The sequence below is a fragment of the Geotrypetes seraphini genome, chromosome 4 (assembly GCF_902459505.1).
Source record: "Geotrypetes seraphini chromosome 4, aGeoSer1.1, whole genome shotgun sequence".
NCBI classification, from domain to species: domain Eukaryota; kingdom Metazoa; phylum Chordata; class Amphibia; order Gymnophiona; family Dermophiidae; genus Geotrypetes; species Geotrypetes seraphini.
The window spans coordinates 323,080,059-323,092,755 of record NC_047087.1 but is presented as its reverse complement, the minus strand read 5'-3'; the positions used below and the strand labels follow the sequence as shown (position 1 = coordinate 323,092,755).

Genomic DNA, 12,697 nt, shown 5'->3' with positions numbered 1-12,697 from the left:
AGATGAGAAGTTATTCGCAGTTTTTCACACTTCGTGGTCCGGCTCTGCCCCTATCCCCTGCGAATACCAAGGGAGAAGTGTATGATGACGAGAAAACTGAGCGGACAAGGATTCCCAGACCATTAACAGATAGAATTTATTGCGCCAATACCAAATGGTGGGTGGGGAGTCCTGAAGCCAATGATTTAAAATACATTTCTTACCTACTATATAACCCTTGCGGATAAGTAAAGAATCACCGGCAGAGAGCCCACCCAGAAAAGCCTTAACTAAAAAGAGGATCCCCTCAATTTGAGAAGGATCTGTAAGTAACAACGGACCTCTGACCAAAAGGTAGCAATAACTGTACAAGACCAAAGACCATGTGCTAGAGAATTATAAACCCGGTGGCATTTCAAACATGTAGAGGTAGATGCACACCCAAAATGAAAAACCTGCTTCTAAGAAATATAACCCCGATGAAGGACCCAAAATTGACATTCCTGAAGCTCAGCACTCTACACCACCCAAGGGATTTGCTGCACCAGAGGAGACAACGATGCCACCTGAGGGCGGCAGCCCAAGTCTCGAGTCCACAGAGACAGAAGCTGAGAATAGTCCCTCCTCGGTTGTAGAGCCACCAGCCAGCAATGGTATTGAGACACCAAGAGCCAAACCCAATTATCATCAAAAAAGAAATCCTGCAAAGTGATCAAAAAAGCATGTTGTAGGGACTCCCTGGGCAAACAGCTATTTTTTAGACCTTAGCGTGGCTGACTCATAGCAAAGCTACTCCAAGGGTGCGTCACTGAGGTCTAAAAAGAGGAGACTGAGAGGGGACATGATTGAAACATTCAAGATAATGAAGGGAATAGACTTAGTAGATAAAGACAGGTTGTTCACCCTCTCCAAGGTAGAGAGAACTAGAGGGCACTCTCTACATTTGAAATGAGATATATTCCGTATAAACGTAAGGAAGTTCTTCTTCACCCAGAGAGTGGTAGAAAACTGGAACGCTCTTCCGGAGGCTGTTTTAAGGGAAAGCACCCTCCAGGGATTCTGCTGAACCAGAACGTATGCAGGTAAGGCTAGACTCAGGGCACTGGTCTTTGACCTAAGGGAGTGGACTGCTGGGCACGATAGACCACTGGTCTGACCCAGCAGCAGCAATTCTTATATTCTTATGTAAATAATTTGTGAACTTTGCATCAAAGAATACTGCAGACTAGTTCAATAATAATCTTAAAGAAACACGCCAGTTAGAAGAACATTCTCTAGTTTAAGGCACAGTTGAAGAGGCCTTATGGATGTTAATGATCAGGAGGCTTGTTGGTATAGGGATGTGTTGGGCATGACTCTTCTATTTTTTGGGCCTTATGTTGTAAACTGGTTGAATGGTTTCCCCTCGGATGGTCTAGCAAATAAACAGAAACTTGAAATTTGTGCTATGTGTATTTGCTAAGCACCAAATATTTGGCGCGTTATTGTTTGGGAACCGCTGTGAACGTCAAAGAGATGTTGGCGGAATACAAATAGAAATGGTATTGTTTTTATTGATTGAATTTGATTTCTATCCTGTCCTCCCCAAGGAGCTCAGAACGGGTTTATTAAGCTGTGCTGGTGAGGTTCTTCTTGGATAAGGCTCCTCTTTTCATTTTTTATCTGTAATACTAAACATAGCTCATTTTAGTGAACATTGTTCTGCATGTGATACATGTGTTATTTTTTTATTTTAAATGTGGTTTGTTCTATTTTTACTAACTGTGAAAGGAGGAAAACACTTCAACTGCTCCAAGAAGCAGAGTTTAGAGATTGTCTTGCCCTGTTTCTCACAACAGAACTTTCCCTAGTCATAAAAACCTCCTTAATCCAACTTAGAACAATTCTATTTATTACATTATTTTATTAAGGCGCTCTAAATACTAACGCGTCCATAGGATATAATGGATGCGTTAGTACGTATTAGCATTTAGCATGCGCTAAGTTGCATTAGCACGACTTAGTAAAAGGACCCTTGAATGTCCAAATTTTTTTTTTAACTATATCCGAGCAATGCTTGCACTCTACGGAGCTTCTCTGTTTCACTTATAAGCTTCTTCAGGAGCTGACCGCCCGTTTCGGCTTTATTTTTCAAGCTTTTATTTCAGTTCACATTCCATCAGCAGGATGCCCAGTCTTCCAATTTCCTAAGGTCTGCCTGTAATTCTTTACAATCTGCATGTGTTTTAATAACTTTGAACACTTTAGTGTCATCTAAAAATTTAATCACCTCACTTGTCGTTCCAATTTCCAGATCATATATGATTAAGTTAAATAGCATCGGTCCCAGTACAGACCCCTATGGCACTCCACTGTTTACTCTCCTCCATTGAGAATAATGACCATTTAACCCTACCTTTTGTTTTCTATTTGATAACCAATTCCTAATCCACAACTGAACTTTGTCACCTATCCCATGACTCTTTAATTTTCTCAGGAGCCTCTCATGAGAAACTTTGTCAAAAGCTTTCTGAAAATCTAGATAAACCACATCAACCAGCTCACCTTTATCCACATGTATATTCACACCTTCAAAGAAGTCAAGCAAATTTGTGAGGCAAGATCTCCCTCGGCTGAGCCCATGCTGACTCCGTCTCATTAAATCATGTTTGTCTACCTGTTCCACAATTTTATTTTTTATAATTGTTTTCACTATTTTGCCTGGTACTGAACTCAGTCTGTAATTTCCTGTGTCTGCCCTGGAACCCTTTTAAAAAATCGGCATAACATTGGCCACCCTCCAATCATATCTGTCTCTATGACAGCTGCCGATACTATGGCCAGTCCTAGTAGAGCTTCAAGCAGGTCTCTGGAGTAGCCTGGTGGGTAGTGCAGTGGATTGCAGAGAAGGGAACCCTGGCCCATATGCCACCCTAACTAGTACACTTATGGTGGAATATGTGAACTGACCAAAAAGCCACTGTACTTCCATATAGGTGACAACCGCAGGCATAAGGGCTATTGGGGTGGTACACAGTTGGGTACAGTAGGTTTTGAGGGGTTCACCACCACATAATGTATGGGGGTTATTGTGAGAGGATAAGGGGATTGAAGGGTATAGGTAGAGGATTGGATGATTTCCTGAAGGAAAAGGAGATTGAAAGGTACTGATAGAGGATTGCTATGCAGGTCCTGGACCTGATGGGCCACCGCGTGAGCGGACTGCTGGGCGGGATGGACCTCTGGTCTGACCCAGCAGAGGCACTGTTTATGTACTTATGTTCTTACCCTTAATGTGAAGATTACAGCAGTGCTCCACTGCTCTGATGGCATGTCTGTGTGGCCAGTCCATGCTGGCCCCTCCTAGTGCATATGGTCGAAAATGTCCCTTCACGTAAATAGCTTTGCCTAATACATCTGCCAAAGTCCCTGCCATTCCTGTTCTTCTATTCCAATGACCTCTTGACTAAAGACTTCAGAAGATATCTATTGATGGAGTGGAGAGAGCACCATGCGTGGTCATTGCCTATGGCCTCCTAGTGTATGCCAGTCCTGGCTCTGAATATTGTTTGGTTTGCTCTAATCCTGGGCCCATATTAGGCAGCTGTCTAGGTAAACCACTAAACACCAGGTTACATTATTCTGGGCTGAAATAGGTGCTTTCCCAGTGTCTAAATCTAGTTTCATAGTGCCAGGGCAGTTAGATAGAGTTCAAGCCCAGCGCTATCTTTATTGGCCTTTAACTATCTACACATATGGAAGACGTAAGTTTACTGGCCCCTATGAGAACTGATCTGCTTGTCCAGTGGCGTACCAAGGGGGGAAGGGGGGAGGTCCGCCCTGGGTGCATACTTCAAGGGGGTGTACAGCTGGCCAGGTCCGGAACCTCCTGCGCTGCTCAAAACGGCACCTCAGCGCGGCTGCCGTACTTATTCCAGAGCAGAGTCGGCAGCCGTGCTGAAGTGCAGGAAGGTCCCGCGATGACTACTTCTGCTGCCTCTGCTCCAGAAGAGGTAAGTGACGTCGGGGGGGGGGAGGGTGGACCAGCAGCCGCAGTCATCGCGGGACCTTGCCGCAACTCCCTACATCTGCCATCCCACCCCTCTCCGACGTCACTTACCTCTTCCGCAGTAGAGGCAGCAGAAATAGTCATCGCAGGACCTTGCTGATTTGGATGGAGAGAAAAGAGCATAGCAGGGTGGTGGAAGGAGAATAAGGGGGTCAGGGTGGTATGGAAAGGTGTGGAGGGTGAGAAAAGGTCAGGGTGGTATGGAAGCGAGGTGGAGGGAGAGAAAGGGGGCAGATGCTGATGGAATTGCAGGGAAAGGGGAAAGAGACATAAGGGGGAAGGATACTGCATGGAATTGAGTTGGAGGGAGAGAAAGGGGGCAGATGCTGATGAAAGTGGGGGGAAGAGAGAGGAGAGAGTGAAATGCCAGACCATGTGGGTGTGGGAGAGGGAAGGAGAGGAGAGAGATGCCGGACCATTGGAGGAGGGAAGGGAAGAAGATGGATGCCAGACCAATGGAGGTGAAGGGAAAGGCATAAAGTTTCTGGAAGGGGAATAGAAAGAGAGAAGATGCCATATAGAAGGGGCAGAGAGAGGGTAGACAGTGGATGAAAGGAAGAGAGTGACAAGAAGATGAGGGAAGCAGAAACCAGAGAAGACAAGGTAGAAAAAAATTCTATTTATTTTTGCTTTAGGGGAGATGCATCGCTGTTTCTGTGGTATTGCATTGTATGCAGAGTCCAGCTTCTTGATGCTTCAGTTTAACCTTTGTCTGCGTATTTTTATTCTATCTCCCCATTTACAAAACTGTAGAGCGTTTTTTAGCATTGGCATCTGAGCTGTTACCACCATGGCTAAAAACCACACTACAGTTTTGTAAAAGGGGGAGGGGTTAGTTTGTGATTCCATACTAGGTAAAGGTGTTTTCTGTGTGTTTGAAAGACATGGTTTTCAGTTAGGATTGACTGTAGGATTGATCTGCACTAGTCTGGCTTGTTTAGTTTTACAGTGGGTGTATTGATGTACTGTTCACTGCAGTATGTAAGATGCTGCCTTTTCCTAGGTACACTCATGTGTGACGTATGGATTGTTACTAAAAATCATGTTTTTCATACAGATGGGAGGTGTCAAAAAATGATGGGCCCTGGGTGTCAGATATGCTAGGTACGCCACTGCGCTTGTCATTTCACTTTTTCCACCGACAGTTTCCAGAGTCTTCCACTGAATTACAGTAGAATGCAGGTATTGGAAGGGAGGGGCGAGTAGAGGCACGCACAGAGGAGAAACAGGGGCAGGAAAGGTTTAGATGATGGTGAGTGGGGGAGATCATCAATTTTTAAACCTTGATAGGGTTACCATATGTCTGGGTTTCCCCAAACATGTCCTTTTTTTTGGCACTCCGTAGTGGGCATCCAGGCGGCTTCTTCTTTTGCCCTCTTTATGTCTGGCTTTCACTGGGGGCAGTGGGTGGCGACCTGCTGAAAATTAAAATATTTTATTTCATTGTGTTCAACCTTGCTTAATATTTGATTGTTTCTATTTTATCATAAAATTCATTTCTCTTCCCTCTTCGTATGAGTTATTTTGACTTCCTTATGGTCCAACTCTTTGTTATTCCTCCTTAAACGCCAGCTACGCTCTCTTGAACGAAAATGGTGAGTCAATCCTACACTCCCTAAACTAAATAAATACAAGAAACATTCAAAACACTACAATCTATAAACATGGAAGAAAAGAAAATATTATAAGCGTATTTTCAAAGCAAAAAATTCCGCTGCCTTATTCTCCATTCTTAAAAAGCTAACACAATTTAAACAGAAACAAACTTCCTCTAACGCTTCGACTCACTCAGCTCATAATTTAGCAAACTATTTTCAGTAAAAAATTCTCACTATTAGGAAGGAAATTAGAAATAAATCCCGAAATTCTAATTGTCTAGAGCAGTGTTCTTCAACCTTTTTACACCTATGGACCGGCGGAAATAAAAGAATTATTTTGTGGACCGGCAAACTACTAGGACTGAAATTTAAAAACACCATTTCCACCCTGTTTCCACGAGCTTGGTCCCCGCAAATCATCAGATCACATCCGCACAAGCCTCAGTTATGATTTTATATTGAATATATTTTATTAAAGTATAAAAAGAAACAATATTCTGTGCAATTGTCATTTTATAAATACAAATATACAGAGCAAGGACCAACAAAACCCCTGTCTCTCCTCCCCTTCACATATCTACTATCAAGAAAACTGAATAAGCCATGCTACACAGAAATATCATGCTAACAGAATACCGCAGTCACCCATGACAGGAATAGTGTTAGGGGAGTGCAACTATGGCAACTGCCCCCTGGTCAGAGAGCACCCTAAGCCAGCTGGAAGCTAAAGAAGCACTGCTTGGGCTTTGCAGTCCCCAGTTATGTCTAACACCAGATCTAGCAGGATATATATTTCAAATCTGATATATTCTAATCACAAAATAGAAATAAAATTATTTTTTTCTACCTTTTGTCATCTCTGGTTTCTGCTTTCATCTTCTTTTCACTCTCTTCCTTCCAGCATCTGCCCTCTCTGTCTCTTCAATCCAGCACCTACCCCTTCCATCCACTGTCTGCCCTTTCCCCCTTCTAAATGGTATCTGCCTTCTTTCTATGCCCCTCTCCCCTTTCCATCCAGCCTGTGCTCCTCTCTCCTTTTTACATGATTCATTCCAGCTTCACTTCTCTCTTCATTTTTATCTCTCCTATAGCAGATCTAGCATCATTGTTCCTCTCTGCTTATTTATCTGCTGACCCCTTCCCATCATCAATCTCTCTACTTTCTCATGCCTCCCCTAATCTCCCTGCCAGCTGTTTCCTTCCTTTTTTCCTTCTCCCTTCCCTCCTCCTCCTGTCCAGCAGTAACTCTCTTCCCTTCCCTTTCCCTCCTCCCCTCCCAGCAGCATCTCTCCTTCTTCCTCCCTCCAGGTCCAATAGCAGATGTCCCTTTTATCCCTTGTCCAACAGCTTCCCAGTCTCCTTTCCCTCCTCCCGCTCCCAGCAGAATCTCTCCTTCTCCTTCCCTCCAGGTCCAGTAGCAGCTGTCCCTTTTTTTTGCCTTGTCCAGCAGCTTCCCAGACTCCTTTCCCTCCTCCCCTCCCAGCAGCATCTCTCCTTCTCCTTCCCTCCAAGTCCAGTAGCAGCTGTCCCTTTTTTTCCCCCTTGGCCAGCAGCTTCCCAGCCTCCAACAGTAACTTTCTCCCATCCCAGCAGCTCTCCTTACTTGCCAGTCCAGCGATTCACTGAGGCATTTTTAAACTCAAAGTTTTTGATATGCTGAATCTTTTGCTATACATGCAGCAGCAGTCAAAAAAAGCAAATAAGATGCTAGGAATTATTATAGGTAAGGGATGATAAATTCCTATGAGCATGATAGCAGTTACCGCTGCTGCCAGCGCTAAAACCCGCCTCTGTATCACTCTATGGTGCAGCCTAGAAAATCCTGAAAGAAAAACTAGTGAAAAGCAAACTCCCAACAGAAGCTGACAAAGACGAGAACAGCACAAATCATGGCACTATACCAACCTGGAAACTGTGCCAACACATTTCACTTCTAATGTGGTATATATCACTCAATGCAAAAAGTGTAACGAAGGATGCTACAGTGGAGAAACAAGCCAGATGCCAAAGACTAGAATCAATCTACACAGGTGGAGGGACATAATCCAAACATTCGGACATATGGTGCTAGACACCCAAAGTCAGCAGCGGGAAAATGTCCATTCTCGAAAAATATGTCATCCAGACCACCAGTACGTCTATCTTTATACCATATTTTCGACCAAAATGTCCCAAACGCCCAGAACAAGACCATTTGGACTGGGCGGGACCAGTATTGTGATGGACTGGCCACCCAGACATGGCAACAGAGCAGTGGGGCACCTTACAGGGCACTGCTGTGAACTTCACAAAAAGGGTGCCACATAAACATCTCACCAGAACTCTCTTGTAAGTTGTGATGAGTCCCCCCAACTCCACTGTACCCACCCCAATAGCTCTTATGGCTGCAGGTGGCACCTATAAGGCAGTAGAGTAGGGTTTTGGTGGGCGTACATGTTCCATCATAAATGTAGTGGTTAGAGTGGCTTATGGGTCAGGGTCTTCCTCTCTATGGTTCACTAGCCCACCCCCAGGCTATTTCAGACACCTGTATTCAACTCTACTAGGCTTTCCTATACCAGGTGCTGATGTTCTGGAGACATATATGTACTTTTTTATTCTGATCATTTTGGGTGTGTGCAGGGGTCGGTAAACACTGGGGGAGTGTGTGGGGGGTCTTTACTTTGTCTCTGCAGTGGTTATCTGGTCACTTGGATTCCTTTTTGGCACTTATACCTGTTTTTACATCGTCTAACTCACAACGTTTAAGTTTCATCCAGGATTATCCCTGCAGGACGACTAAGTCTAGGTTAGCCCCCCATCCCGCCCCCATGCTGCCCTATCAGCTTTGGGTGCACAGCGGCATTCAGAGGCATAAAAAGTCCCTCGACACATCCAGAAAGTTGGTTTGATTATCGGCACTCAGACAACCTGTCTGTTAGGTCATCCAAGTGCCGACTTAGGTGGGTTTGTAGACGTGTTTAAGAGGAGGAGATGGTGGATGCTGCTGATGGGCAGACTGGGTGGACCATTTGACCTTTATCTGTCTTCACGTTTCTGCATTAAGAAGCCAAATCAGTCCTGTCTTTATCTGGTGTTGCCTAGAACTGGCCGCTGCAGTTGCCTGGACATGACCTGGCATTAAATATCTGGGAATAATGCCAGCAGTGGCTTAAAAAAATGTTCACCAGCATCAGCTGAAAATTAGCCCTGTGTATGTAGAACTAGAACTAGAACCAGGCTCCACTCTTAACTCCCACTCACTGTCAGATACCTTTGCTAGAAACTACCCAATCCCGAGATATCCTGTCTATCTGTCCAAATTAGAGTGTAAGCTCTTCTGAGCAGGGACCGTCTGTTTAATGTTAAATGTACAGCACTGCGTAAACTGTGTAGCCCAATTGATGGACTGCTTTAAAGTATATTCAGTATTTGGACATCACTGTCAGTAATGAGAGATTCACAGCATGGCAATTCCACAATTTATTCGTTCTGTGACAATCTTGATTGCACCTTGTCACCGTAAAGGAACTCTATGTGGACAGTCATTTCCCTGCTCAAAAGCTCTGGGAACAGATAACACTGGCGTCCTGTGAATGATCACAGCTGCTCTTGTCCCAGCTTAGGTAAAGACAGGCTGTCAGGAACGCCTCATTGCCTGTGCAGTAGACACCGCTCAGAAGAATTCGTCCTAGGCCCGCTCCGTAGTAGGCGCTTCCTGGGGCATTAAGGGGCAATCCACAGCCCAGCTGTCTGCACACAACAGCCGCATCAGTCATATCCCAGCCGTCATCACAAACCGTTCCCCAGGCTCCAGCGCTGTAAACTTCAACACGCCCTGAGCACCTGTTCCTCCCATTGGCTAGTCGGACTTCCATTGGGCTCCCTAAGGACACAGGCAAAAGAATGAATGTTAGCAGATGGTCCAGGGTCTGTTTGGCAGCATTGCTGAAAGCATGACTGAAGGCGCTGTTGGCTACGCAGAACCTTCTGAAGAGATGCCCTCCATCTAAAACCTCTAGCCAGTCAGGTTCTCAGGTATGAGATTCATTTGCACACTCTATGCAAATATCTCTCATGCCTGTTCATTGTGGTCCTGAGAACCTGACCAACGTGTAACTGGGCTGAGGGTTAATCCTGGAATGACAGAGATCACTGAGTTTGTGCACTAAAGAGCAATTCAAATAGTGATTTTTCAGTCCTTTTCTGGAAACATGTTTGCATTAGCGGTAAATACAAAGGCTGGAATAGTTTCAGAGTGATCACCACAGATGTTATTTTTTTTTTTTAACTCTTTGAAACACGGTGGTTCTGGTACTTGATCTCTGGAATCTGAGATGCCATGAGTCCCTGTGGCTGATGATAACGCAAGAACTGACCAACCTTTCTCTTTTGGTATCTAGTGGAGGAGCAACGGGCTAAGAACCAGGAAATTGCAGATCAAACCTGACTGTGGTACCTTGTGACCTTGGACAATCACTTAACCCTCTAATACTTCTGTATAAACTTAGGGGTCGTTTTACTAAGGCTCACTAACTGATTTAGGGCGCCCTAAATGCTAATGCGCCCATAGAATATAATGGGTGTGTTAGTAAACTTCCAGGGACAGAGAGATACTTAAGTGTACCTGAATGTAACTCACCTTGAGCTACTATTGCATAAGATCCAAACCAAAAAAAGAGAGTATGTGGATGTATGTGATGAGTTTAGACGAAATGCCACATATATCTGTTCAATCATAAGAGGATTGTGAAAAATTGCAAGAGAACCTCAGGAGTCCCAGTATCAGTGGGAGATGGAGGATTTTAACCCTGGCTTCCCGGTTCTTCGCCTGCTACTCGAACCACTAGGTCACTTTCCCACTTCAGTCTCACATAAGCAACAGTTGATGCTCGGAAGTGGAAAAAGTCAAGTGTTACCTGCTGTGTTCAGTGTTGAGAAGTCTATCGGAAAAGAAAATTTATCTTATGAAACCACAAAGAGATGACACCTTATCTTCTCTCTTGAATTTCTCACAGAAATACAGATGAACAAATCTATCAAAAGATGTATCTACGCTTGTAGCATCCCTACGGGACTCATACAAGGGGGAGCCAAAAAGTTCTCAGCCCAACCAAGAAAAGAATGAGGGGGGTACGGTTCAATCAATGATCTGAAACAAGGTCAAAACAGAGAATTTCACTTAATGAAATAAGATCACACTCTTTTCAACTACAGTGGCAAAATGACGCTTAAAATTTAGGAAGTTGGTTGATTGGGCCGAGAACCTTTCAGCTAAGAGAAATAGTAATGCTGAACACCTAGAAATCTCCTCTCCAGTCATTCTGTTCCATGTCTGAAATGTCACTTTATCCCCAGAGTCTCAGCACATCTTTCCTGCCCCACACATGACAGAATCAGAAATCCTGCTCCATGAAGAAAAGACGATGACAGGTGTCACGCATGGCGGCAGGACTTTGGTAACATCCCTGAGTGGATGACCATGCCGCCAACCAGATGAGTTCTGCTGTTTGCTTTTTGTGTTGATGCCTTTTTATAAGAGATAGAAGCAGCCAGTGTTTAAACACAAGTTGTTTTTGATATAATGCCAATCGAACTATGGCACCTAGGGCAGTGGAGGGCTACGTGGTTTGCTAAAGGTTACCAGGAATGACCCTGGGCTGCAACTTGCAACCTCTTCCCTATGATCTGGGCTTTCAAACTTTATTTATCATCATGGGTTTCTTTCTGTTTTTTTGAGTAAAATAGTGTGGTAGCCATGTTAGACCACTTTTAAAGGTAATATATAATTATTCCAATCAAAAAGGTATCACCTTATCTCTTTTGTTTGGGTTTATTTCTGTCTATTATCTTTCTGGGTTTATTTTATTCCTTTGTGGTTCCAGCTCAGTTACTGCACTATGAAACTTTCCTAATATCTCCCTGAATTTTTCCTTTCATTCTGGGGTTTTACCCTATTAATATCCTCTTTCCTTGTCCAATCATTGCAGTGAAATTTCTTTTCTTCTTTTGTCTGATCAGAGCCAGAAAAAATGGGACTCTCTGGCTACCGGAGTCTGGCTTTCATTCCCTTCCCTGTGGGGGGCGCTACAGGTGCTGCCACAGTCATTTTCTGCATGACTGTGAGTCAAGCAGCTTCCATGTCTGATTACAGAATTGAACAGGGCATCTCTGAGCATCTAATTTTGTACAAGTTCATTTCTTTTCTGCTGACAATATTTTGATATCTGGAAATACAATAACAAAATTGTAAGTTTTATGTTAAACTGTACCTGCTGACCAGCCCCTTGGCCGAATCCCTTCATAAAGGCAGTTAATAAAGAAATATCTTTAGCTCTTGTAGATTCAGGTGTTGAGAACTTAAACATATGCCAACCTGGAAACCTCATTTATCACGCTATAGTGGGAAATGGGCAGCTGATCACACGATCCCAGCAACCAAAAGATTCAGAAATGCACTTTTCAAAGGATTTCTTTCACAAACTAAACAAGAGCATGGTTCACCAAATTCCTTCCAGGGTCTCGGTGTTTATGCCTAGGCGTGCAGAGCCCCAATGTCCCAATTCAGAAGAGAGGTTTGGCTTTCTCCAGTGCCTCTGAAAGGAAATAGACACAGAACAGACTGCACTGAGCCATTTTCAAGGGAATTTGGAAAACTTTCTTCCATTTGGGTACATTAAGAGCAGTTGATTCCACGAGAAAGTCTATTTATATGGCACTGTTCTACAGGAGAAACAGAATTACAGTACTGTATACTGTTACTCTGCTGCTTTCTACTCATATGGTAGATCAGTCACTGGCCTTCCTCCAACCCTCATCATGTAAAGCTTTTGCAGTAGATAACAATATTTTTCCTTCTGTCATCTCTCTCCAAATTCTTTCTCTTCTCAGCACCTTCTTTCCAAGGCCATCCCAATGCCTTCCGCATTCTCCTCTCTTGCATGTTTTGCAAAATCTTCACTAGAACAGCAGAGAACCGCTTCCTTCATCTAACTAGAGCAGTAGTCCACTGGTTTTGCTCTTGTGCCTTTCCTATTACACTCACAATATGTTCTGCTAGTGACATTGGAAGTAGAGAATGACACGGTGACAA

The 12,697-nt window shown here is 44.0% G+C and overlaps 1 protein-coding gene across 1 annotated transcript in view; it reads right to left on the bottom strand.

Moving 5' to 3' along the window:
- The window catches only part of DMBT1 (deleted in malignant brain tumors 1), a 572,499-nt gene that overhangs the window by 44,235 nt on the left and 515,567 nt on the right, over window positions 1-12,697 (bottom strand). Inside the window, exon 51 of the mRNA XM_033942984.1 lies at window positions 9,188-9,490. Within this exon, the coding sequence (XP_033798875.1) occupies window positions 9,188-9,490 (303 nt within the window). The remainder of the gene's footprint in view (window positions 1-9,187; window positions 9,491-12,697) is intronic.